This window comes from Ochotona princeps, chromosome 4, assembly GCF_030435755.1.
Source record: "Ochotona princeps isolate mOchPri1 chromosome 4, mOchPri1.hap1, whole genome shotgun sequence".
Taxonomy (NCBI): Eukaryota; Metazoa; Chordata; class Mammalia; order Lagomorpha; family Ochotonidae; genus Ochotona; species Ochotona princeps.
In genome coordinates this window covers 2,021,870-2,048,438 of record NC_080835.1, presented here as the reverse complement: position 1 = coordinate 2,048,438, position 26,569 = coordinate 2,021,870, and the positions used below count along the sequence as shown (strand labels likewise).

The 26,569-nt window shown below is 59.8% G+C and overlaps 1 protein-coding gene across 1 annotated transcript in view; it reads left to right on the top strand.

Annotated features, from left to right (window-relative positions):
* Nucleotides 1-26,569, top strand: part of SHANK2 (SH3 and multiple ankyrin repeat domains 2) — a 308,953-nt gene that overhangs the window by 178,426 nt on the left and 103,958 nt on the right. The window contains exon 14 of the mRNA XM_058662689.1: nt 13,879-13,954. Coding sequence (XP_058518672.1) covers nt 13,879-13,954 — 76 coding nt within the window. The remainder of the gene's footprint in view (nt 1-13,878; nt 13,955-26,569) is intronic.

Here is a 26,569-nt window from a genome sequence, read left to right as displayed (position 1 = left end):
GCGAGGTGTCCACAGCCCAGCGGACTGCTGTCCCAGGCGTGGGGGACTGGGCACGGTGAGGGTGTGGACGGCACACATGCCCGTGGCAAGAGCTGGAGAAAGGCGGGGATGGCACAGCAGGGCCTGAGCGAGCACGGCTGGAGACCAGGGCCAACGCCTGGGGCTGCCAGTCCAGAAAGCATGAGGCCGGTCTGCGGGAGGCCCTGGCGCCGGCGGGACCCGCGAGCGGGCTTCCGAAGGCAGGTGAGGGCCTGAAGGCGTGCTGCCCTGGGTGTCACAGTGTCGTGTCGCTCAGGCATCCTGCGAGTGTTCGCGCTGCGCCCTGAGCGTGCGAAGAGAATCAGGCTCAGTGCTCTCAGCTCATGTCCCTCAACAAGGGCCTCCCACACCCTCGCTGCGTGGGAGGCCTTTGGGACGGTCTGCAGGATGGCCAGTCCCCGTGCACCACGTGCTGGCCATGCCCCTCTAGTGCTCCTGACCACTGCAGGCCTGTACTGTGCCCACCTGCTACCCCCGGGCAGGAGCAGAACACGCCCATGGGGACAGTTACCCAGTTAACAGTGTTCAGGAAAGCTGGCCTCTCTCCAGGTTGGGTCTGCACTTCTGGGCGTCGCCAGGCCGCCCACCCAGCAGGGCACCTGCCCCGACACACAGGGCCTGCCCAGAGAGGCGGCGTCCCTGCTCCCTGTGGCGAACTGACCCCGCTTGTGCACTGTGCTAGAGCCTGGTCAGGAACGTGTGTGCGGGAGCCGCCCACAGTCAGGAAGAGCTCCTCAAATCCTCACCCGTGCGGGTGACAGCGAGCAGCAGCGGAAGAGGCAGAGCGGACCAGGAAGCCCCTCCCCGGGCGGGTGAGGCCAGATGCCCAGAGCTCTGTTGGGGGCACACGGGACACCAAGGGACAGCAGCCTGGGCTGCAGGACAGCGAGTTCTCACCGGTTTCACCTTCACACACTGGAGCCTGCCCGGGCTTGGCTGAGGACAGAGGCCTGGACTCCTTGGGAAGGAGGGAAAACTTGTTGGGGTTCTGGGTGTTATCTCCAAAGAATTCCGTATCACCAGCTTCGCCGCGTCCATCCACCCGACAAGCCAACAAAAGTGTGAGTGTATACAAATATGGGTAGGTGGATGGACGTAGGAGACCAGTGACAGCATACACCTGTGTCCGTGCAGGTGTGGGTGAGGGCTTACACCTGTGTCCGTGCAGGTGTGAATGAGGGCTCACACCTGTGTCCGTGCAGGTGTGGGTGAGGGCTCACACCTGTGTCCGTGCGGGTGTGTGGGTGAGGGCTCACACCTGTGTCCGTGCGGGTGTGGGTGAGGGCTCACACCTGTGTCCGTGCGGGTGTGTGGGTGAGGGCTCACACCTGTGTCCGTGCGGGTGTGGGTGAGGGCTCACACCTGTGTCCGTGCGGGTGTGTGGGTGAGGGCTCACACCTGTGTCCGTGCGGGTGTGTGGGTGAGGGCTCACACCTGTGTCCGTGCGGGTGTGTGGGTGAGGGCTCACACCTGTGTCCGTGCGGGTGTTGGTGAGGGCTCACACCTGTGTCCGTGCGGGTGTGTGGGTGAGGGCTCACACCTGTGTCCGTGTGGGTGTGTGGGTGAGGGCTCACACCTGTGTCCGTGCGGGTGTGTGGGTGAGGGCTCACACCTGTGTCCGTGCGAGTGTGTGGGTGAGGGCTCACACCTGTGTCCATGCAGGTGTTGGTGAGGGCTCACACCTGTGTCCGTGCGGGTGTGTGGGTGAGGGCTCACACCTGTGTCCGTGCGGGTGTGTGGGTGAGGGCTCACACCTGTGTCCGTGCAGGTGTGGGTGAGGGCTCACACCTGTGTCCATGTGTGAGCATTTCTGTTTATGCAGGTGTGCCTGTGTAAGTATTTCTACCTGGGTGACTTACATATATGTTGCCGTGTTGGTTATTTTCCCTAGATGTGTGTGTGCATGGATGCATATGGAAGCATTGTAGGTTTGTGTGTGGAGTGTGTGTAGGTTCGTGTTACGTGATGTGTACATGAGCTTGTGACTCTGCATTTGCATGTCTCACTGTGCAAGTGCGTTGTGTAGGAATTGTGAAGTGTGCCCATGGCATGTGAATGCATGTGTGTGTGTTCATGTATGTGCCTGTGTGCACGGGACACACATGTCACTTCTTTGGGTAGTGCAGACGGTGCCTTGGTTGTCCGTGTTGCCCTTCTGGGACTGTGCTGGGCAGCTCCAGGACCCCCTGGGCATGAGGCCCTGGGGGTGTGTGGTGTCAGGTTGCTGTGTGCACCCTGCTGTTGGGGTCCAGGCCCAGGGTCCTTGGCCGTGGCAGCAGGAGCTGTCTGCCTGCTGTCTCTTCCCGCCCAGGAAGCTACTGGCAGTCAGGAATGAGTAAGGGGCCGGCCCCCCTCTTCCCGCGGCACTGGCTGCTTGCAGCCTGACAGGGTGGAATTAAAGGGGGCGGAGGCTTCCGCACCTGCGAGTGTCTCACCTTCCTGGTGAGCTCGGGCGTCTCCAAGGACACAGACGTGGAAGAGGCCTGCGCCAAGGGCTGCCTCGGGCACCGGCGAAAGGGACTACAGGGCTCGTGTGGAAACCCTGGCTATTTTTACCTCCTGTTCTCTGGCTGCTGCCTCCCACGAGAGCCCTGGTGCGTGGCAGCCGTGCCCAGCCCCTCCTGGGCCACACACAGGGTATTTTTGTGACTCCCTGATTAGCCCGTGGATCACATCAGAGCTTCCCAGCTGATCAGTTTGGTTGCAGAGAGCCGGGGGCCCCCACAGGAGGGACAGAGCCCCGCTCCCCCAACCCCCAGCCAGCAGTATCCCACGGTGCTGCTTGCAGACAGCATGAAGAAGTTCCCCACAGGCCAGACCCCCATTCGAGGCCTTGTTTTGTTTTCTTCCGAGGAATCCCACCTCTGGGGCTAACCTCATGCCTGTGCGCCTGTGGCGGGCTGTGTGGCCAGGGGCAGACGCCCCCTCTGGCCGATAGGGAAAGTTGGGAATGGACCGAAAGTCAGGCCCCAGTGAGTGGCAAACCTGGTCCCCCCTTAGGCCACCTAAGACAGAGAACCATCCAAGGCCCCCTTGGCCCCCTCCCATCCTGTTCCCAACCAGCTGGTAGCCTGCGGCTCAGAGATGCGTCATCCTGTCGGGCCACACGGTGAATGCAGACCCACCACTCCAAAACAGAGGGGTTTGGCCAGTGACACAGAGGGACGGAGACCCAGCTGCGGCGGGAAGTCGGGGGCGGGGGGACACGGGGCTCCTCAGTGCAGCTCTGCACCCCCCCCCCAAAAATGGCATCTGTAATATGACCAGGCATGACCCCAGCCCTGCACCCCGGGGGTGCCAGCCCAGCTGGGATGAAGGCTGGGACCAGCTTCACCAAGCAGGACTTGCTTTCCTCTGTCTTGGCTCAGGGCAGCCAACATGGACTTGGCTGTATCTGCAGAGAGCTGGGCTCTGTGGTGGCTGCACCCCCGAAAATGCTGAGCTTTCCCGAATGAGAGCGCAATTACTTGGGCTGGGGCCAGCAGCCAGCCGCGGCAGAGCGACACCCCTGCCCCGAGCTAATAGCGGGTTGAATCACTCCCCGCTCCTGCTCACGGCATGCGTGATAGCACTGGTTTTTCAAGCGTCCTTCACCCGTACTTATTTAGACTAGTGACTGATGCATTGCCATGGAAACCGGCACTAGGAAAAAAAAGTCCCTGGTACAGTGGGAAGTGGAAGGATGCAGACTCCAGTCTGGGGCTTACAACTTGTGTCAAAGAAGCGAATTTGCAGGCGAGCCTGCGTGCGGTCTCCCGAAGTCCTCTCTGGAGATTAACCCTGGCTGTGGATTTAAACCCCCACCCGGGGCCATCCTCCTGCAGCCGCTGATTGTTTTCTTTCTATTTTTCCTTTTCTGCTTCAAATCTGAGCCCCGTGGGCTACAACTTTGTCTCCCGTTGGATTAGCAAGCGGTGGTAGTGATGAGGCCGGCCCCGTGGGCTCACCCCCGCGTGGAGCCGGCATTGCGGCGGGACCGGCCCGAGTGAGACGGTCACACCGGGGAGGGAACAATGGCTGAGAACTCCCGGTTCAAGAAGAAAGTTCATTTCGGAGGTACGGTGCGCCTCTCCAGCCCGCTCAGCTGCCGTGCTGCGAGTCTTTGTTCTCAGGCAGAGCTGCCACCGGAGGGGACCGGGTGGCGCGCTGTGTGGGCGATCACCTCCCAAACTGCGTGCCTTGCGATGTGTCGCTGGTTGCCACGTACCAGGAGGCTATTGTTCCCAGAGGGGCTTTTTCCTGCTTCCGATCGGATCGAGAGTGGAAATCCGGAGAGCTTGTGGGATTGTGGGGAGGCGGTAGTGGGGGTGGGGATGCAGGTGGCCCAGTGGCTGTTGGACTCCTGGGTGACCCCAGGGGGGCATGCGTTCGAGTCCCTTCCAGCAGCTGGACAGCTGTTCCTAGCAGCCCAGCAGCTCACCTCCAGGAGGGCGGTGGCATTGGGCGGTGCATGCGTGGCCCGGGCAGTGGCAGTGTGGGTCCCTGTGTGCGATGCTCACCAGCAGACTGAGCCACAGTGTCCACAGAGCTGGCCCAGGGTGGGCGCCAGCCTGGGTGCTCTTATGGAGAGGAGTGTGAGAGCTCTGTGTGCCTTCTCAGATTTTCTCCCTCGCTTTCTCTCTCTCTCTTCTGGCCTCTGCCATGGCGGGGAGCGCTTGCTTCCTCCCACTGCGCCCCTGGGCAGAGGCACAGCAGGACACAGCTGGCATGTGGGGTGGCCCCTGTTCCTGGCATCTCCCTGATGTCACTTGGAGGGGCACAGGTGGGGTGGCCCCTGTTCCTGGCACCTCCCTGATGTCCCTTGGAGGGGCACAGGTGGGGTGGCCCCTGTTCCTGGAACCTCCCTCCCTGATGTCACTTGGAGGGGCACAGGTGGGCATGCGATGCAGGATCCTCAAGACCATGGCACCCCCTTGCCCCAGTCATTACTCCTGGGGCGTGGGGGTTCTGGGTCATGAGCTGGGGTGTCTTGTGCAGACAGGCAGCAAGGAGTGAGTGGCCAGCAGCCTGGCCAACACTGCACAGGTCGTGGCCAAGGCGAGGCTGCTCAGCACTGGGATGAAGGGTGAACCCAGCTGGCCCCGGCCAGCTGCTCAGCCCGGGAGGCCGGGGGGCCGGACGCCGAGCTGCACACCACAGACTCGGCTCTGCCCGCAGGATGGGGCGGCCTCCCGAGCTTCAACAGGTCGCTCTCCTCCACGTCCTATTTCCTGATCCTCAGCTGCCAGTGTCCTTAAAAAAGATGAGGAAGCTAAAAAGAGTGCTCCCGCCCCCGGGCGGTTCCTAGATTTAAACCTGGCTCTGCCGCTCACACCTGCAAGCCCTCCATCCAGGTCCTCTGGGGGGGCAGGGGAGACCCCTCCTGCCAAGGACATGTGGGAGGACACGGTGGTGGGCACTCAGATGGCCTCGTTTATTAGAGATGATTGTCAAGTGGCACAGACAACAGGGCTGCTTTGGGGCTGAGGACACAGGCATTGGTGGGCATGCTGTGTGTGTGTGTGTGTGTGTGTGTGTGTGTGTGTGTGTGTGTGTGTGTGTTGGGGGGCCCAACTGAGGCTACAAAACAGCTGTGAATTGGTGCCCTGGGAAAAAGAAAGGCTGCTCCCCCTCCCACCCCGGGCTCAGCTGGGGTGACTTGAGGACAGAAAGAGGGCTTCCAGACGGGTCCCAGACCCCCGTGTACCTGTGTCTCGTGGGCTGCTGGGCGTGCCAGCTTCCTTGGCCACTCCCAGCCACCGAGGGTTCCCTGTCAGTGAAGTGTTGGGAGATGGAGGCCACCTGGGTCTACACACCCACCACCCCCCGTCCAGTTAGTGTAAGCAGACCAGGCCCAATGGTTCCAGTCACCCCAGTTTCCACTTGGCCCCGTGCAGTGGTCTCCACGCTTGCTCTCAGGCTCCCGGCCCACTAGTTCTAAACCCTCTAATTAAGGTGGAGCAGAGATCAACTCATTGACAGGCGATAGCTTTAGTCATCTGCGTGACCAACGTGGGAGGGGGGCAGTGGACACACGTGGTCTCCAAGCACAGGGTAGCAGCCCACCACCGGGGTTCCCAGCCTCACTGGGCTGGGAAAGGGACAGAATGGGCCCGCCCACGGGGAGTGGCGGAGTGGCAGGCACTCGGGGAGCCTGTGGAGCTGCTGGCAGAGCCCCAGGGAGGAGGCTGCATGTCCCGCGTCCTGGCTGCATGCACTTGGACCGGTTCTGGCTTGTTCTGAGATGAAGGGACTGTTGTCATGGATCCCACTTCCCAACCTCACAAATGGGCAGCTCCCAGGAGCAGTTCCCGCTGTTCACCCTGCAGGGAGAACACAGCCCCGGGGACGTGGGAAGAACTGTGCCCTCCAGGGAGCCAGGCTTCCCCCCACCATGTGGACCACCAGTGGGGCACCAGCAAGTGGTTGAACCCTCCCGGCTCCAAACCCGGGTCACTGATTGCTCAGCTGAGCTGCCTGCTTCCTGACACTTGCTGACATCCTTCTGGACCTTGGCTACCCAGCTCGTTGGGTGACTTTGTAAGGACAGCGCCTGTCTCCTGGAGCAGGACTGTCCTCCCGGCTGGCTGGTCCTTCCCGTGGGTGGAGCCCCGTGGTCACAGGGAGGCCCGTCAGAGGGTGCCTGCTCTCTTCTTATTGGCTCCGAGGGAAGGGGAGGGGCCAGGGAGAGCATCACCTGGACTGGACCTGAGAGAGGTGTTGGCAGAACCTGTTCCATCCCTCCCACAGTTCCAGGCTGGTGGGGCTAACAAGGAGCTCAGACCTTGGCCAGGGATTGCCTGGGTCGGGAGTGGGAGTGCCTGTGGGCACCAGGGGAGCCCTCGGGCAGTGCCCTCGGCACAGTGTGGGAGGCCCTAGCGAGGGCCAGTGCTGGGGGCACTGTCTGGCTCCCCAGCCTAACCTTACCACACACCCAGCCCAGCCCCTGGCACCCTGTGTGTGGGTGGCTCGGCTGCTGCTCCACACACCAGGGCCCCAATTACATCTTGGGGTTCCAGGAAGGCACTCTACATGTCCCCAGCACAGCAAAACAAACAAAAAAAAGCCAATTGCCACAAAAACAGCTTTGCTGTAGTAGCTTCTCTTTGTCCTTGAAGTCTGACACCCGTGCTGAGGGAAATGCCGGCGTAGTCAGAGGCAGTGTGGGGACAGCTCAGCATAGGCACGCGCCACTGTCAGGCTACGCCAGCAATTTCCTCAAACCCGCATTGCTTCTTTAAGGGGGATGCACCCCAAATCCTCTGCTCCGGTTGTGTTTTCCGCCTCTTTCGGGAACTACACGACATCTCGGCGTGCTGTGTCGTCCCTGACCTGGGCAGCGGAAGACCAGCGCTGTAGACTGGCAGCTGTTCGTGGTCGACCTTGTTCCCACCTTGAGTTCTCTCTGTTCCCGTCGCCTTGCCACATAACCCACTTTCCTGAAATGCCTGAGACCCACAGCCTGCTGGGAGTGGCCAGCCTGGCCTGCTCTCTGCCCTGAATCCCAGTTTTCAGAGGAAGTCATTGATGGAATGTTCTGCCCTTGCCAGTGAGTTTCGGAGACCTTGCGGGGTGTCACCTGCATGGGGTTCCCCAGACCCTAGGGCTGTGGCGCTTTAACCGCCCAGCCTCCAGGCGCAGGGCCTGACCCAGCTGTGGGGAGTAGGGCCAGGGTGGCCAGCACTGGCCTTGAATCTGCAGTTGCTTCCCCTCCACGTGTAAGGGAGCAGGGTGTGCCAGGAGCTCGTCATGTGGCCCTGCCCACCTCACAGCACCTCCGGGGACTTCTGAGGTCCAGCACGGTGGTAGTCATGCTGTTGACTGTCGCTTGGGTGACCCTGATAGGGACAAGTCTGTTCATGTTGTGAGCAAATGCATCTGTTCCTGGTGGAGTGTGGGGACGGTGGACCGGCAGCTGCTGAGGCCGACCGAGTTGAGGGATAGGAGCCGGGGGGGGGCCTGGAGCCCCACAGTGTCCTGGACAGGGTCCTGGGCTGTGCGCTTAGGGTGGGGGCCACCAAGTCGGGATCCAGGATGAAACCCGGGAACGCCTCCCCCATCCCTTTAGGAAGCTGCCCGGAAGGACCTGCGGGCAAGAAACATAAAGCTCTCGTGAGCTGGGCCGAGTGATGTGCCAGACTCTACTTGAGGGTCCCAGGACCCCTTCTCGGCAGCCACGCCCCTGCGTGTTCTGGAAGCAGGTGGAGCTTGTCCAAGGTACCTGGCCACACTGTCCCTCTCTGTCCATGGGAGCAACTGGCTCACCTAGGCTGAGAAGGCCTTAGCTCCAAGGGGCAGACACTGGCCGCTTCTGCCCCAGTCTCGTAGGAGGGGGCCTGGGGGCATCTCCTGGGCCAGCCTGCCCTTTGCAGGACATCTCATGGCGATGGCCCTCGAAGGCACCATCCTGTGTGGTGGGCAGCAGGTGTTGGCAGGGCTGGAGAGAGAGCAGACTGACCAAGCCAGGCCTTATCATTCCAGGGACTCAGAAGGGAATGTTGGATGTGGGGCTGTGTCCCCTTCTCACCACAGCTCAGGCTGTGCTGGTCCTGCCACCGGCCCCTGGGCGCAGTAGCCTGAGCTGGCCAGAGCCAGGGTTGGGGGCATTGGCTTTGGGGACATGAAGCTTGTTTTGTGTAGACATGTGTCTTTCCATCCTTTGTGTGCGAGGGTATCTGGGGGTGAAGGGATTGCCCCCCACAAAACAGGGTCCAGGTGCCAGGCAGTCGGTGTGCGCAGGGGGCCTGTTGCCATCACCCACTTTTTGCTGGTGTCCCTGGCCTAGCTGCTTCCGCAGACTCCCCAACCCCGCGACGGTCCTTTGCTGGCGAGTGCGTTTCTCCTCTTTCAAGCCGTCCTGAATTCTGGGGGAACACGTTCTCTTACTTCATCTTCCAGAAATGCACCCTGGGCTCACGGGCTGTTGGCATCTCCCCGGTGCCCCCTGGTGGCTCCCTTGCCAAGCCGCGTGGCATCCTCATCCCAGCTGCTCTGCCTAAAGGGCTGTTTCCAATCCTGGCACTCAGAAGCTTGTCAGGCGAGCTGTCATGCTGCCTTGCACAAGTCCCAAGTGATAAATGAAGTGGAATTTCTAGGTATATGGATTTTTTTAGGCCACATCCAGAGTGTGGCTTTTGGGGCACTCCAGCTTGAACGCTGCCTGTGTGGGCTGCTCAGACTGGGGCCATCTTCCGGGAACAGGACCGAGTGCCTGGCTACATGGAGGGGCAGATATGCGGAGAACAGGAACCCAGCAGGCTTCGGGCCCAGGCATCGTGTTCCATAGCCGAGCAGGCGACAGTGCCAGAAGTGGGCAGTTCACAGGTGGCCACTGCCCCGATCGGGCCCGAACATAGGCCTGTGGGTTTGGTGGGGGTAGGGTTGGTGGCAGTCATCACGACATGTACCGTTCCATCAGCCTCTGGGAGGAGCTGACCCTGCCTTCCACGCTCCATCTTCCATGTGGCGTACACCAGGGGAAGCCACTGCTGGCAGAGGGTCCAGGGCAGTTGGGTTTTACCCATGTGCTTTTCCTTGTGGTCACAGGGCATGCTCCGTGTGCCCGGCTACGTTGCAAGGGACTAACCATGCAGGGAACAGCAGTGCTCAGGTGCAGGTCTGCTCACTGCCTCCAAGGAACAGCAGGTTCCTGTGGCTGCAGCGGACACCCGGGGTAGAGAGACAGAGATCTCCATCTGCTGGTTCACTCCCCAAGCGGCTGCAACAGCTGGTGCTAGGGTGGTCTGAAGCCGGGAGCCAGGAGCTTCTTCAAGGTCTCTCCTGTGGACAGGAGGAGCCGGAGGACTTGGGCCTGCCTTCCTGCTTGAGCCAGGTGCCTTAACGGGGAGTTGCATCAGACATGGGACAGCAGAAACTTGCACCTGCACCCATGTGGGATTCCATCCTCACAGACCATGATCCCTGACTTGCATGTACTGGGCTGGTGTTGTGGCACAGTAGCCTGGGCAACCACCTGCAGTGCCGGAATCCCTTTTGGGAACACTGACTCGAGTCATGGCTGCTCTGCTTCCAGAAGCAGTTGGCTCCTGCCACTCATGTGGGAGAGTCACATGCAGGGCCAGGCTCCTGCTTGACACCGGCCCAGCCGTGGTGTGTTTGGGGAGTGGACCAGCAGATGGAAGAGTCCTCGCCCTCTTTCTCTGCCATTCTGACTTGCACATTTTAAAAATTTTTGATTTGTTTATTTGAAGGAATGACAGAAGGAGGAGGTATCTTCCGCTTGTTGCTTCATTTTTCTAATGCCCTGAACAACCACACTGGGCCGGGCTGAAGCCAGGAGCCGGGAGCTCCATCTGACCCTCCCCATGTGGGCAGCAGAGAACGAAGCACTTGGTGACAGTGACAGTGATGATGGAGATGATGCCGACGGAGGTGACAGTGACTGTTGACGGAGGTGACAGTGACAGTCATGATGGAGATGATGCTGATGGAGGTGACAGTGACTGTTGATGGAGGTGACAGTGACAGTCATGATGGAGATGATGCTGACGGAGGTGACAGTGACTGTCTCCCCCTCCCCACTTCGCTGAAAACACCACTGGTCCCAGAAGTTCACTCCAGCCTGTTAGGTTCTGGTTCTGATAGATGTTTGTCTTGTCCACACCAGCACGTGCACACGCACACTCTCACACACACACGCCTACACACATGCACTGACCCTCACACACATGCGTGCCCACACATGCATACGAGTCCCGCCATGTGCTCCCTCTGCCCTGGAAGGCGTAGCCTGCCTGCCCCAGGATCCTGCCCCAGTCAGCCCTCTGTGCCCGGGGTTTCCTGGTGAGCAGCCCAGCGCTGCCACAAGGGGCCGTGCGGAGTGATGGCCACGTGGACCATGCTGCGCGCCTACAGAATTCTGCGGGCTGCTGGGCTTCACCTCCCAAGGAATTCACCCGCTCCCGGATTGACCCCACACCAGAGGGCCTTGCACCAAGCACGGGGAGCGGTGTGCAGCTGGGCTGGAACTGTCCCCGGGCTGGCCAGCTCCCGGAAGTGGGCTGTGTCTGTGTGCGCGCTGCTTGTAGAGTGGGTCCCTAACTGAGGTCAGCAATTCACATTTTGAATCGGAGTCAACTCCGGCTGCCTTAGCCCACTTTCTGTGTGACTAGAAGCTGTTGGCCGGGGCACTCGGAGTGAATGTCCACTCAGCTCGTGGCACTGTCCAGGCACACCTGAGGAGGCCCTTCCTGCTGGGAACAACTCGTCAGTGCCCAAAAGAGCGCTGGCCGTCCCACGGCCAGGCAGTGCAAGGACCGCTGCTCGGAGCTCTCTTCCTCAGCCACTGATGTCTGCAGGGTCCCCCGTTCCCATGAGCCTGTGACCTCCTCTTACCCCAATTCTCTTGCCAAGGACCCGGCCTCCAAGTTCTGGGGCACAGGGCAGAGACAAACCCAGACACAGGATTGGGGGTGCTAGGGGCAAAAGTGACCCAAATCCCCATCTCTGAGCACGGGGCGGTGTGTGGCATGTCCCAGGGGCCAGGGAGGGCGTCCTAGCCAGGGGAGGACCCTGCAGGCAGGGGAGTGTGGCAACCCGTACTGTCAGCAGTGGCCCCACTCCCTTGATGTGCCCAGGCAGCCATGGTTCCCGGTGTCAGGGAAGGACAAGGTGATATGGTGACAATGCGGGGCTGACGGGCACCCAGCAGCCTACCAGCTTTCCATCCCAGGGATCTTATGTACAGCGTGACTGGGCGCCGGTCATCCGCCTGGAGGGCAGCCGCCTGGGCAGCAATCTGTCCACTGTGTGAGGCAGCCCATGTTGCATGCTCGGCTGTATGGAGATGAGCCGTCGGGCATGGTGACGGACGGCATGTTTGCTGTGTTCCTTGGATACCAGAGGAGGTGGCAGGAGACTGTGATGTCGTGGACACTGGACGTGGCAGAGCGCTGCACACTGCGGCTGCAGCGGAATCACTCATTTAGCTAATAGGGTGTCCGAGGTTGGCATTCACAGCCCTGGAGTCCTCTGCTGGCTGCACACAAGGCTGGCGCACAGGGGGCACCCAGCGGGCGGCAGCAAGGACAGCGTGTGGCTGCTGGGGGCTCGTCGAGCTCAGACGGGGCGGACAGGGCACAGAAGCCTTGTCGTCAGGGTCCGTGATGGCCTCAGTAGGCACGGTGATGCTCCCAGAGAGCGCAGCCTGATGCCGGGCCTGCTTGTTTCTCTGCTGTCCAGGGCCCAGGGCCCCAGCTTGATTCCACTGTGGGCGCCGCTGTCTTCCAGGGCTCGGAGCTCTCTGCTTAGAGCGTTCAGAAGCAGGGAAGGCAAGAGCGAGCTCCCCCTGCTACCATCACAGGCCATGGAGGTTGATCACGTGGCCACAGCTGTTAAATGTAGTCCAGCTGTGGTCACGCGCCATTGGCGGGAGCTAGTCACATGACTGTCCCAGGTGAAAGGGCAGTAGGGAAATGTAGTCCAGCTGTGGTCACGCGCCATTGGCGGGAGCTAGTCACATGACTGTCCCAGGTGAAAGGGCAGTAGGGAAATGTAGTCCGGGGCTCCCCAGCTTTTCCTACTCCCAAGGGTCCAGGCTTTTGGCGCTGTGGGTTAAGCCACAGCTTGCAATGCCCACATCCCGTACCATAGCACTGGTTTGAGTCCTAGCTGTTCCACTTTCAATCCAGCTTCCCATTAATGTGCCCGAGAAAGCAGCCAGTGATGGCCCAAGTCCTGAGGAGGGCCCGACAGAGTCCCTGGCTCCCGACTTTGGCCATTGGGAGTATTTGGGAAATGAACCAGCAGGTGGAAGAGCCTGCCCTCACTCTCAGCCTTTCAAATAAGGCAAAAGAGAGGAAAGTGTGCCCATTGGTGGAACTGCAAGCTGCCAGCCTTTCTGGGCACACAGCAGTGGGTTCTCTGCCAATGCGCTTGTCCAGGTTCCCACTGGAGCTCTGGATGAGCGTGCTGGGCTCTGGGTGGAGACTCCGCACCCGGGGAGCCCACAGCCGGAGCTGCAGGCCGGAGGCGTTTCCTTGCAGCTGAGTGCGTGGTGCAGTGCAGCTCCTCGAGGGGGCAGCAGAGAGGCCATGCGTGGAGTGTTGCAGACGGGCAACAGTGCATGGCGGGCGTCCGAATGGTCCTAGAGTGGGAGGTGGGCCTCCCCTACACACACACACACACACACACACACACACACACACACACCTTGCCTCTCAGTTAACATAATCATGGGGCTGTTGCCTTTCCCGTGAAATCCAGTTCACAATACACTGAGTCAGGTAGCAAGCAGGGGACTTCTCTAGGAACAAACAGTCATAGTGGCTAAGTGGTTTTTTGTTTGTTTTAGGAAAAAGCAACATTAGAATGAAAAAAAAACACTAGACATTCTTCTCCCTGCCTCCCCACGGCAGTGGACCAGCCAGGATGCCCATCCACAGTGTGGCTCCAGCAGGTTCTGTGTGCTGAAACCCATGACAGCCCCCATCCCAGGACCAGACCCCAGCCTGCTTCACCGCTGAGACCCCGGCTCTCCGCTGGCCCTGGGCTCCCGGCCCTGTGCTGGTCCGGGGCTCCTGGCCCTGGGCTCCCGACCCTGTGCTGGGCCTGGGCTCCCCGCTCTGTGTTGGCCCTGGGCTCCCGGCCCTGTGCTGGCCCTGGGCTCCCGGCTCTGTGCTGGCCCAGGGCTCCTAACTCTGCAGTGAGCAGCACTGTAATTCACCGAGGTGCACTGTCTCAGGGCAGGCAGAAGGGCTGTGCTCGCCTGAGTTGGGGTGGACGCACGCGGGCCAGCAGCCTCCTGCAGGTGTGGCATGCTCGGGCAGCGGGGGGGGGGGGCGGGCGGCGGGGCGTGGGCTCTAACGCCTTTCTAATCCCGCGTCCCTCCTCTTCCTGCAGAGACCCGCGTGGACCGCAGCAAGAAGCTCTTTAGGCACTACACAGTCGGCTCCTACGACAGCTTTGACGCGGCCAGGTAGGGTCTGCCTTCTCTGCCAAGACCCCCAGAGCATCGGGGCGGCTTTAGTTTACACTCCTCTTGTGTCCGTGTGCTGGGATCCTAGAAGCCAAGGCCCCTGGGATGGGGCTGGCGCTCAGAGGGCAGAGGGCAGCCACGAGTGTCTGGAGGCCTTTCGGTTCCTTTGGTGTAGACTTACTCTGGTACCTTTCCCATACTCAAGGCTGCCGGGTCCTGTCCTTGAAGGTGGGGCTTGGGGAAGTGGGTGGAGCTGCTCAGCCCCACCTGTTGGGGTTGGTTTGCTGTACTCAGAGCCTCACACCTGGCACAGCCAACACACTGTGGAAGCAGCCTCAGGTCTCCATGTCCTTTCCTGTGCTGGAGGCTGAGGCCGGAGTGAGGTCTGCTGACCCAGTTTGGGAGGGGATGCCCTTTCTGAAGGATGGCATCATGAATGGTGGGCTTGCATGACTCAAATCGTGTGTGCCCCTGCCCTGGCCTCCATGCTAGGGGCCAGTGAGGGCTGCAGGAAGGCCACCTGTCCATGGGCCACCCTGCCCCTGCCCCACAGGGTCCTTGCTTGACCCTGAGCAGACAGAGGCACGAGGCTGGGGAGTGGACAGACAGGGCAGGTGACGGCTGAGCCCACCCCTGCAGCCTGAGACGTTATGGCTCCAGGCAGGAGTGGCTCAGGTCCAGTCTCGGTCCCTTTGCCGTCATCTTCCACTGCGGGATCCAGCCTGGCCTAGTTTGTTTCTATGGATGTACAATTGACCTGATATGAAATATGCCATTTGAAAGTGCACAGCCCGGGGCGTGCAGCGTGTTCACAGCATGGTGCGGGCAAGCCCACCTCCTCCAGCTCCAGAACAGTCTCGCCTTTCCCAGCAGGCACGCCCCTCTCGACAGCCCCCGACGGCTTCAGGCTGCTGCCCGTCTCCGGGGTGTGCCATCCAAAAGAAGGCTGTGGAGTGGCCGGCTATTCTCATGCTGTGTGTCTCAGGGTCTGTCATTTCCTCTGCCACCCATGCGGGAGTTTCTGTCATTGCAGTAAAATACACACAGTGTGTGTGTCCATCCTGGCCTGTTAGGTGCATGGCTTAGGGACCCTGAACACAGCCACACCCGCTCCAGAACTTTCTCCAACTCTGTGCCCCTCAGACACCACCCAGCACCCTCCTGGCTCTGAGTGCCTGGCAGTGTCTACCTCCACATTGCTGGAGTCCAGCATTGTCTGTGTGTTTTCCGCTGCTGCTCCGCTCAGGGTGGTCCTCGAGGTGTGGCCAGGCTGCCTGTCTGACTCTTTGGCTGTCTCTGAGGCCGGGTGAGCTGACCACATCTGCCCCTTGAGAGGCACGGGGCTGGCCGCCCCTCCTCAGCTCTGACAAGTGGTGTTGCTTGGCTGTTTGTGCTTGGCTGTTAGTTTGAACTTGCATTTGGGGCAGACTTGGGTCTGCTGCGGGCTGTTCCTTGGCTTCGCTCACATCCTAGGTGTGCTACAGCCATGCCGAGCAGCTCTGGCCACCAATGGTTCGTCCTGCATCCTGGCGGCTAGACGGTGTCCGTGCCTTGGCCACAAGCATGGCCACCGGAGACAGTAGCTCCAGGGCACCCAGACCTGACCCCAGCTGCTGCTGCTGAGGCCAGAAGGGAGCCAGATGGGTCATTTTGGCAGCAGCAAGATGGACAAGCGGGCCCTGGACAGGTGGCCGCAACCACATGGCACTTCCGTCCTGGCAGGAAGGGTCCAGCAGAGCCGGCCATCTGCAGTGCCTGTGGCCCAGGCACAACTGGGAGGCTGCTTGCCATGGCAATGTCAAGGGCTGCCCAGGAGGATTCAGGGGCAAGCTTTGAAAGGCAGAAGGGCCCTGGGCAGCAGCTGACCTCGGGAGTGTCTGTGGCAGAGCCGTTGCCCATCATGCTGGCCAGGTCCAGGTCAGAGCTAGTGTGTGCAATGGAACCTGAGCATCCAGGCCGCACAGAGGTCACCAGTGGCTTCGGAGCCCAAGTTGGACAGCTCCTGCCTCCCCCAAAATCAGGAGGCAGCTCTGCCAGGGCTGGAAAGGGACAAAAGGAACAGACAGGCGGGGCCTCGTGGCTCTCAATGCTCAGGAGAGCTGCGTGTGCCCCGGGCACCCAGTGCCTTGCCCTGGTCGTGGCAAGACTCACCCTGCAGGACCTTGGAGAGCAGGGAGGGGCAGGCCAAGGGAAGGGGTTTGCCTTGGGATGGCCCAGTGCGTGAAGTGAGGCCCTGTGTGAAGGCGTGTCTGGCCCAGATCCAGGCAAGGCAGAATCCTCACTGACCCCTTACACAACTCAGTGAGATGGAACCAAGTTCCCTTGGCTAATGTGTGGCTGAGTTTGTCCATCAAGGGTGCAAACGTTAGCCTGAGGGTACCTGTGGGGTGAGAGACCAGACTGTGGACTTGAGTGGGAGGACATGGGCAGGCAGTGTGGGAGCCGGCCACTGAAGAGGTGGGTGGGTCTTCTGTGCCCCTAGAGGCCTGGCCGCTGGCCCAGCTCTTGTGTGAGCACTGAAGGGGAGGCTGGGGACACCCCTCTGATGGTGCCGACTGAGAACATTAGCGGGGCGTGCACGCTGCAGCGCAAGGCGAGACCGCCAACAGCTCGTTAGCCCACTGCAGAATTCCTGTTAGAAATGACCCAACAAGCAGCAGAGAGCTGGGGAGCCGGTGCTGCGCCAGCCCCGCTGGCCAATTATCCTCCGTAGGCGGCAGGGTTACCTCTAGGCAGAGGGGACGGGGGCTGCCCCTGCAGGTGCAAACATAATCAACAGCAACGATGGGATCTGAAAAGCCAGTGGAGAGGTTTCTGAGTGGGGGAGGTTTCTGTCCCTCTGCCCCTTCCCCTCATGTCAGAGCCTGCTCAGAGACGCTGGCTGAAGGAGCCTAGTGCCTCAGCCTACCTGCTTGTGGCATTGGTGCCCGGTTGCCCTAGCAGATGCCCAGCTCTGACCTTCCACTCCCTGCCCCCCTCCCCTGAGTGCACAAGAAGTGGGCTTCCAGCTGTGGCCACGTCCATCAAGGTCATGGCTTTGCAGAACTTCATTCATATTTATAGTATTTAGTGTCATTCTAAAAATGGGTTGTGGCATAGCAGGTAAAGCTGTCCATACATACCACGCTGACATCCCATGTGGGCACAGGTGCCCTGCTGTTCCCTTCCAGTCCAGCTTCCTGCTGGGAAAGCAGCAAAACTGGCCCAAGTGCTTGGGGCCCTGCCACTGACATGGGAGACCCAGGTGAAATTTCCGGCTTTTGCCTGGTCTAGCCCAGTCACTGCAGCCATCTGGGGAGTGGCCACGGCATGCAAGATGGAAGCTAGTGTTCTTCTCCTCTCTCTGCTTCCTGCCCCTCCTCTCCCCTCTTCTCTCTCTCTCTCTCAAATTAATAAGCAACTCCTTTTAAAAATAAGAAAATTTTCCAAAGGGTGTCTCAGTGCAGGGAATCTACTCCTCTTTCATCTCGTCAGCCCCGTCGGACAGGAGGCCCAGAAGGAGTCCACCTGAGACAGATGGAGAGACCTTGGACTTTCGCACTAATCTGAGCAAGCTGCACTTGGCCTCTGACCATCTATTCATCAGTCGCTCCACCTGCTTTCTGCCTGCCCATCCATCATGCACCTGCCCATCCCTGCACTCATCCACTATGCATTCATTCTTCCATCTATTCTTCTAGCCATTCGTCTACCATCTACCACCCATCCATCCATCCATCCATCATCATCCATCCATCAATCATCCATCCATCCATCCATCAATCATCATCCATCCATCAATCATCCATCCATCCATCCATCATCCGTCCATCCATCCATCAATCATCCGTCCATCCATCCATCCATCCACCCAGCCAGCCACCCATCCATCCAACTATCCATCCATCCACAACTACTCATTCATTCATCCACCCATTCATTCATCCAACCATCCACCCATCCACGCACTATTCATCCATCCATTCTTCCACCCATTCTCCTACCATCCAGCCAACTATTCACACATCCATCCATCCATCTGTTGTCATCCACTGATCCACCTACTGGCCATCTGTGCCTCCACCCATCCACAGAACTCCTCCATCCATTTATTTAACCAATATTTATCAAGACCTGAGTATTCTGGGAACTAAAGTTGGTGAGGCAAATGAGGCAAGCACAATCTTTAACCTCTAGTAGGATGGCTTGAATTGGATTTAGCTCCCTAAATTTGCAGACATTGAACTCCCAAAGTCATATGTTGACAGCTAATGAATGGATGGATGAAAGGTGGAAACTTGGCCTAGGAAGTTTTCGGGTGGTAACCTGCCCTAGTCTTTGGAGATGTGCCCTGGGGAGCAGTTCTCATTGGAGGGAGCACTACTTCAGATGTGCTGGGCCCCACTTCCTCCCCCGTGTGACCCTCCCTCTGCACCTGCTCTGCGCTCAGCTGCCGGACCTGCAGGACTGCCCCGTCAGACTGTGGACGTTCAAACTGTAGGCTGAAACAAGCACACATTCCCTCCCAGAAGCTCCCCTCGTGTGTGTCATTACGGTGACAGAAAACCAACTCATGGACAACTCATCATTGACGTTGAATAATATAGTTTCACGTGTGGTTGACACCATACAGGAAAGGAGCGGCCCTCCTCAGAGCGTTCCTGGACAGGTGGGATCAGGGGAGGTCCCTCTGAAGAGGTGACTTCAGAGTTGGAACCCAGAGCTTGAGGAGGCCCAACAGATTCAGAGCCAGGGGCAAGAAGAGATCCTGTCAGTACATTGGAAGCAAGCAGAGCAGGCAATACTAGATAAAGACCCAATGCCTGCTGAGGGAGGCCAGGCGTTCTCATGAGGAGAGGGCAGGCTGGATGGAGTCCCTAGGGGAGGCCGCATTGGCATGCAGGCCAGGGGTGATGGCAGCTTGAGCTGGTGGGGCAGGATGGGACAGAGTGGTATGTGGGGATGAAGTCAGAATGGAAACGGCTCCTGGAGGCGCTGGGCCCGAGGGTGTGGAACAGAGGACGGCTCAGCTGTGTCTCTGCTTCTGCAGAGAACAACATTGTGGAAGTGTGAGGGCTTCAGACCCAATCCTTGCTGGCAATGAGGGCCTGGCTGCACTTCCACCACACATATCCAGAGTGTGGAGGGTGTGTGTGTGTGCACCTGACTACAGCCGGGGGAGGGGGTGTGTGTGTGTGTGTGAGCGAGCACCTGACTACAGCCGGGGGAGGGTGTGTGTGTGTGGGCACCTGAGTACATCCAGGGGAGGGTGTGTGTGTGTGTGTGGGCACCTGACTACACCCGGGGGAGGGTGTGTGTGTGTGTGTGAGCACCTGAGTACAGCCGGGGGAGTGTGTGTGTGTGTGTGTGTGTGTGTGTGCATCTGACTACAGCCGGGGGAGAGTATCTGTATGTGTGTGAGCACCTGAGTACAGCCGGGGGAGGGTGTGTATGTGTGTGTGTGTGTGTGTGTGTGTGTGAGCACCTGAGTACAGCCGGGGGAGGGTGTCTGTGTGTGTGTGAGCAGCTGACTACATCCGGGGGAGGGTGTGTCTCTGTGTGTGTGAGCACCTGAGTACAGCCGGGGGAGGGATGGGGGGCCCAGCTCCTCGGCGGGGAGCCCGTGGAGACCGGTTTAGGAGGGTGGTGACAAGTCACATAGGTCCTTCTGTGTCTGGCGACTTGCTCTTGGAGCCTTCTGATTTTTATGGCACCGAGCCGTCATTTCTGCATCATTAAGAGAAGTGATAGGAAACTACATGGTGAAAGTTTGGGTCCAACCCGTTTCTTCTTCCCCAGCATTCTACCCCTGTGTCCCTCGGCTCTTTCTAGAGAGGGACTCTGCACACAGAAACCTGGTTGTGTGTCGCCTGGGGCCTTTTAAAGCCCCTGAACAAAATGCTCTTGTGAGGTTTCTCTCTGACCTCCTGGCCAAGCCTCTGCGTGCCCTTGGGCCACTCACCGCCCGCTCCAAGCCTTCAGGTGCAGCGGCTTGCGGTGTGGCTCACACGAGGGAGGGATGAGGATTCATCCAGAGCCACGTGCTGCAGCCACGCAGGGGGTGCTGCGCCAAGAGCGGTGTGTGTGGGTCCTCAGCTTTCCTTTGAAAATCCGACTTTTGTTCTCCAAAGACTCCTCCATGTGTAGGTAGTAGGAACTGGATGGCAGGAAACACTACCTTCCCCCATTCTTTCTCCCACCAGTTTAGGATTTTGTATGCATTGCGTATTATCCAGCTTGCAGTGTGTTCACCAGCTGGAAGCAAGAGGGAGTGGACTCCCCTTATCCTGGGCCGGGCCTGGCGATGGACCAGATTCTGTGGCTGTCCTTGGGGTACAGCTTGGGGCAGGAAAGGACAAGGCTTGACCTTTTATGCCGGGCACTTCTGTGGGTTTGATTTTCCAGGTGCCCTTGCCACTTTGGGGGGAGACCAAGAGCAAGCTGGACCCGTGTGTCCAGCCCCGTGTCCTGGTTTCGCCCTGAGTTGCTCTGCCCTGTAGCATCCATCTTCACATACACACAGTGCCCGAGGCGGAGGCCTGGGTGTCCATTGCTCTTCTCTGCCTTGTTCCCTCCCGTGAGGGCTGCAGGAGTCCTGTCCGCGCCCCTGTAGCTGTCCCCTCATGCAGTCTCAGCAAGCTCTTGGTTTGCCATCCCGCCCCCTTGAATCTGACCCAGGTATGTCGTGAGCAGAGTGACAACAATTGACTGCTTAAGCAGACAGGGATGGGGGCAGAAGAACACCATGAGCTTGCCACCCCACCCAGCAACCCCACTGGGCTGAGGAGCCGGGGTTTCCCTTCCTCTGCTGTGTCCTGATGGAGACTTGCCCAGCTCTGCTGGTCTGACCCCTGTTTCTGTTTGCTGGGGAAGGTGAGTCTTGTCCCCGCCCCTGGAGTCGTTACGGAAGGCCTTCCCACTGATGACCTTTGAGCGAAGCTCTCGGTCCTGCTTCGTTCCACAAGCTAGCCCTTTGTGTCTGTCTTAGGTCTGTCTGCAGGTCAGATTCAAGTGTTTGGCCTGAGCAGAAAGTGTTGCAGTCTGTTTCCACACGTATGTTTACAGGAGCACCCAGAGACGTGCAAACACGCAGCTTCTCTCTGCAGACCCAGGGTTAGAGCCTCCCTGATGTGTCTTTTTCTTCTACTCCTCAGGTGTTCAGAGTAAGCCTACACTTTAGATTCATCTTAAAGGTGTAATTTCTGCCTGGACTTTTTGGGTTGTTTGTCTTTCCTGGGGTTTCTGATCGCCTTTCTTTTTTGCTTGTGGGAGAGGAATTAGTTGTTCACCGTGCTGCTAAAGCCTCGCTGTGTTTCTGGTGTCCCTGGGACTACCCCTTGTGTCTGCAGGTCTCTGGCGCTCCAGCTGGGATCCCAGATCCCAGAACATGGCCCTCATTCTGCAGTTCCCCCTCATTGCCTGTTATCTCTCAGGCTTTGCCCTTGCGCTGCTGGGGCATATCCGTAGGTAATCATATCAACCAAATGTCTCTAGCGCGCTGACTTCGGCATCTTGGAAATTTCATGCTCAGACATTCCCAGTGTTGTGGAGTCCCAGGTCCTCAGGAGCCATGAAGGCATTGCCTTATGCTCATCTTAACTTCTGTCGCTGCTAGCAGGTGGTAGTGCTGCCTCCTTGTCACTCCACGGTTGTGCCCTGCCCCCTCCATGCTTTCCTGGGACATTTGCAGCAATGCTGTGGGTTCCCCTTTTCCTGAAGTTTTATAGCAGTGGTCCCCAGGGTGAGCCCCAGGGTGGGCTTACTGTCCTGACTGGCACAGCTTTGGCATTGAGAGCACCGCTTCATTATCCCCTCACCAACATGCTCTTCTGGGGCTGGTGTCACCGTGCAGTAGGTTAGGTTACCCCCCATGGTGCCAGCACCTGATATGGGTGCTGATTCAAATCCTGGCTGCTCCACTTCTGACCCAGGGCTCTGCTTATGCATGTGGGGAAGCAGTGAAGGGTGGGCCCTTGCCTGGCCCCTGCACCCACAGGGAAAACCTGCGTGGAGTTTCAGGATCCTGCCCCTGGCCTGGCTCAACCCAGGCCACTGTGGCCATTTGGGGAGTGAACGTATGGGTGGAAGAGCTCCCTCCCCACCCCTACCTCTCTCTCCCCCTCTCTCTTCCTCTCTCTCCCCCTCTCTCTCCATCCCTCTCTCTCCCTCTCTCTTCCCCTCTCTCTCCCCCTCTCTTCTCGGCTCTGCCTTTCAGATAAACAAGTGTATCTTTGAGGATGCAGAAGTTCTCATCTTCTCTCCTGGTTCCATCTTTCCAGGTTTCCCGTCTCACCACTTGAGCTCCGCCCACCCGCGTCAGCTTCCCTGGCTCTGCCTTCTGCTCCGGATTCTGGGCCATTGCCTCACCTCCCCCTCGCCCCGGTGTGCTGGTGCACTGTCCGGCACGCGGCTTTTCCTTTCAGGGGTGCTAGCCGCTGTGTTTGTGACCTCTGACCTTTGAGCATAAGCCCAGCAGGTGCGGATGGCGGTCTCAGGGCAGGACCCACTGTTCATAGCTTCCTTTAGACACTGAAAGAAACCCAAAGATGTGTGCCCCCCCGCCCCCCAGGTGCTCCTAGGCAGACGCAGACATGTCTCTGTGGGACAAGAAGGCAGAAACGAAGGGTTGGTGTGTTTCTGTGTTGATGTGTCCTGGCCAGGAGGACTGTGTGGTGACGGTGGGGCGCAAAGGACCCCGCCCCTCGATGTAGGTGTCCTGGCTTCTCCAATCCCTTGCTGCTGGCCTGTGGCTCAGACAAGGCTTCCTGCTCTGCTCCAGCTCGGCTGTCCGAGTGGATCAGCACCGATGGTTCTGCTGGCCTCCGAGGGCTTTGGGATCTCCACCATGTAGGGCATGAGTCGCGGAGCTGAGCACAAGCCTGGCACTTGGTGCCCTCTGTGTCCTCAGTGGGCGGAGGAAAGGCCGTGACCTCCAGTGGAGGGGAAGGGCCGTGACCTCCAGTGGAGGAGGGAAGGGAGGTAGCCTCATGCCTATGCTGTGTGTGTCCAGGCTAGCTTGCCAGAACCATCTAGTCCAGCAACTCTAGGCGTGCCAGGGTTTGCACTGCTTGCAGTCTCCCAAGTCTCTAGCATTGATTTAAAGTATGCAAGAGGATCTCATTAGCTCTATGCAAATGCCATGCCATTTACAAAGCTTTTTAGAGTGTGTTTCACAGGCAGAGGGACAGAGCTCCTGTTCGCTGGCCCGCTCCCCAGCCCCGTAGCACCAGCCAGGTTGAAGCCAGGAGCCGGGATTGCAGTCCAGGTGTCCCAGGCCAGTGTCGGGGACCCGGCCACTCACACCATCACTGCCGACTCCCAGAGCGTGGGTGGCCAGGACGCTGGGCTCACAGCCGGTCCTGGAGCCAAGTCCCGCCGTGCCAGAGGCCCGCCCCTTTGGCGTCGGACCGGAGGGAAGCCAGCTGCCGTGAGCTCGGTGACTGGGAGGCTGGTGTTCGTTCCTCACTAACACCGAGGTTTAGCCATCGTTCCTGATGGGGAGTGGATGAGCCCCTCGCTGGCTGGGGGCTCCAGCTGCGCAGGCCCAGTCAGCTCAGCAACCCCACATCCAGTGTGACCCCAGGGCCCTCGCCGTGGCCCAGACCCTCAGGTCTGCAGACCGAGGCAGGAAGCTGTGGCTCAGGTCCTGTGAAGGCAGCAGAAGGGGCCTGGTGGGTGGGAGAGAGGTGAGGGGTGCTTGTGCCAGCCTGGGCCCTGGCTCCCCCAGCTGGGGGCTCTCACAGAGAAGCCAAGCTCCCGGAAACCGGGGCCTTGTCTGCGGAGGACAGCAGGAGATCCAGGGGTCCCTGCCTAGGGGCTTGGAGGCAAGCCTTTCCCCACAAGGCCGGCTCCCGGCTCAGAGCATCCTCAGGCCACATTTAGTGTGTTTCCCAGGTGGCGAGTGGGTGTCTGGGCGGGGGGAGTACAGGCAGATGGGCGGGGATGACAGAGAAGCTGTGGAGGAGGAACGGGGGAGGCTGGGATCCGGGCGCACCTCCAGGCTACGCCTAGCCACGCCACCCTGCAGCCCCCAGTGCCCTCCAAGGGCTCTGCCTGGTTCTCCAGCATGCAGCAGGTGCCCACTGCAGCTCACATGGCCGAGGGCAGCTCAGGAGTATCTGTCGTCAGCCACCCCAGGTCGTTCATCCTTGTCCACCCTGGACCTTCCTATGTTCACTGACCACCCCACACTTCTTGGGCCTCTCTCGAACCCCTGTCTTAACTCAGTCTTGACAGTATAATGTGCTGGTTTCTGGGGTGCTCAGCTGCCGACATGTGGCCATTGAATGCTGAGCTGGGGGTTGGGCAAAGGAGTGGTGGGGGTGGGGGACAGCTCCAGCTTGCCTCAGCCCCATACTCCGGGCTCAGAAGTGGACTGAGCCCCTGCCGTGGAGTTATCTGTGCAGATTGGGTTCCGGGCCCTCAGGGGGCCAGGCCTAGGAGTTCAGATGACGGGCTTTTATCTGACCTGACCAGTCAGTGTCCGAAGGGAAAATGGCGTTGTGGTCCCACGATCCCTTCTGGTCATGAAATCGTAGGTGTTAGGCCTAAACCCCTGAGGCCACTGCAGGGGAGCACTCTGTGTATAGGACAGTAGCCCCTGGCAGGGCTAGGGGCCCAGGGCCCACCTAAGTGAGGGTCAGCCCTCTGACATGGGGCCCAGGGCACCCAGGAGGCAGGAAGTCTCCAGGACACCACCCGAGGGAGATCAGCCCTGCGGGTGTCCAGGCCAGGACTCAGCCTGGTCCCCACAGGCTCTCAGGAAAGGCTGTGTCCATCGCCATCTGTCGCCAAGGGCCTCGTCCTCTGGGGAGCCTTCATGCCTGCCTTGGGGCCCAGGAAGAGGCAACCTGTAACTCGGCATTCCCTGGGCCGAGCGGGGCAGTCAAGGGGGGGTGTCTGCTTTTGCTGTCTGTTCTTCTCCTGATAGGCCCTTCGCAGCCATCTGATGTGTCTCCCTCCACCCTGTGTTGTAGGGCCTGGCATGTCCACGGTCTGAGGAGGAGGTTAGGGAATGGACAGGTCAAAGGGCAGGTGTGTGGATGGGTAGAGAGGATGGGTGAGTGACTGCGTGGGTGGAGGATGGGTGAGTGAATGGGTTGAGGATGGTTGGGTGGTGGATGGAGGATGGGTGAGTGGTAGGTGGGTGAGTGAGTGGGTGGGTGAATGAGTGGAGGATGTTGAGTGGTTGGATTCGTGACTCAGAGTCAAGGAAGGTGTTGTGATGGGCAGCTTGCTCAGGCCTTCCTCTGAGAGACAGGGTCCGTTGTCATCCAAGGTGGCCTCAGACAAGGGGACCTGTGTGACCCTAGAGCCAAAGAGCAGGTCAGGAAGGCCTTCACTTCCCTGAAGGAGCAGCTTCCCTGCCCCTCAGAGCCCGGCTGCCCCGTGCTGCAGCAGCGAGATGGCAGGCCTGCCTGTCTTTTCGGTTACAGAAAGACACAGTCCACCCAGGTGTCCTGGGGTACCACCTGTGGAACCTTCCCCTACGGTCAGATGAGTCCACACTCCTGGGCCAGGGCAGGGTTGGGCTACTTGGAGCCCAGACTGGTGAAGATCTGCCTGCCCGAGCCACGGTCAAGGTGGAGGACCATGAGACGACCGGAAGCCTGGCACGGCAAATCAGCCCTGCCCCAGAGTGGGCCTGTGGGGCCCTGGCTGTCTGCAGGAGCAAGGCTAGGAGGTGGCATAGCGGGGATCACGGAAGGGGCCCCTGTCTGGAGTAGCACACTTGGCGAGAGTGGAGGGGAGTGCTGGGACCAGGAAGGACCCCAGACCCCCTCGGGTCCCCGCCTGTGAGACACACAGAACACGCGGCTCATCCCTCCTTGTGCATGGGAACCAGGAGGGGTGTTGGAGAGCAGTGAGGCGTCGGCGCCTTGCCGAACACGCGTTCAGCCTCCAACCCGTCGTGGAGACGTCGGTTGGGCTTTCCATAGCCAAGACTCCCCTCGAGGGGGTGGGGAACGGGAGGCGATCAGATCAACCCTGGTCAAGGCTTCTGAGGGGCAGAGGGGGTTCCCACACGTGAAGGACAATGAGTGGGTGAGATGACAGAGGCCCTGAGGCCCTGGCACACGGGTATCCGAAGGACCACGGGCAGGCACCTCCGGCCCTTAGCGCCCCCCTTCTCATTCATCCCTTCAAGAAGAGTACCAGGTTTTGGCTCACCGTGGTCAGACGGACTCTGAGAGATGTGCCTGTCACATCCTTGGTACCGTGAATGTCACCTACAATGGCCAAAGCGGAGCGGGGCAGAGTGTGGGGACGGGGTGGGAGGGCTCTGCATGGGTCACAGTGAAGGATCTTGGGTTATGAATGCCATCCGTGCACCAGGGGCTTTGTAGGCTGAAGTAGAGGAGGCCCAGGACTGCCCGGGTGGACACTGCAGACACAGCCACTGGCCCAGGGGCGCCTGCAGCCTGCCAGGGCTGGGGGAAGCAGGGGAGGTACCTGGCCTGGAGCATCAGCCGTGAGAGCGCAGCCCGGCCTTGCCTCACTTCTCTCCATCCCAGGGATGGCCAGAAGGGGTGCCTTTGTGCCTACATCCCAGCAGCCAGAGGACGTGCTGCGATGTGTGGTTGCCATGGCCTGCCAGCTAACCAAGGTCTCTGTGGGCAGCCAGGTGCAACACCG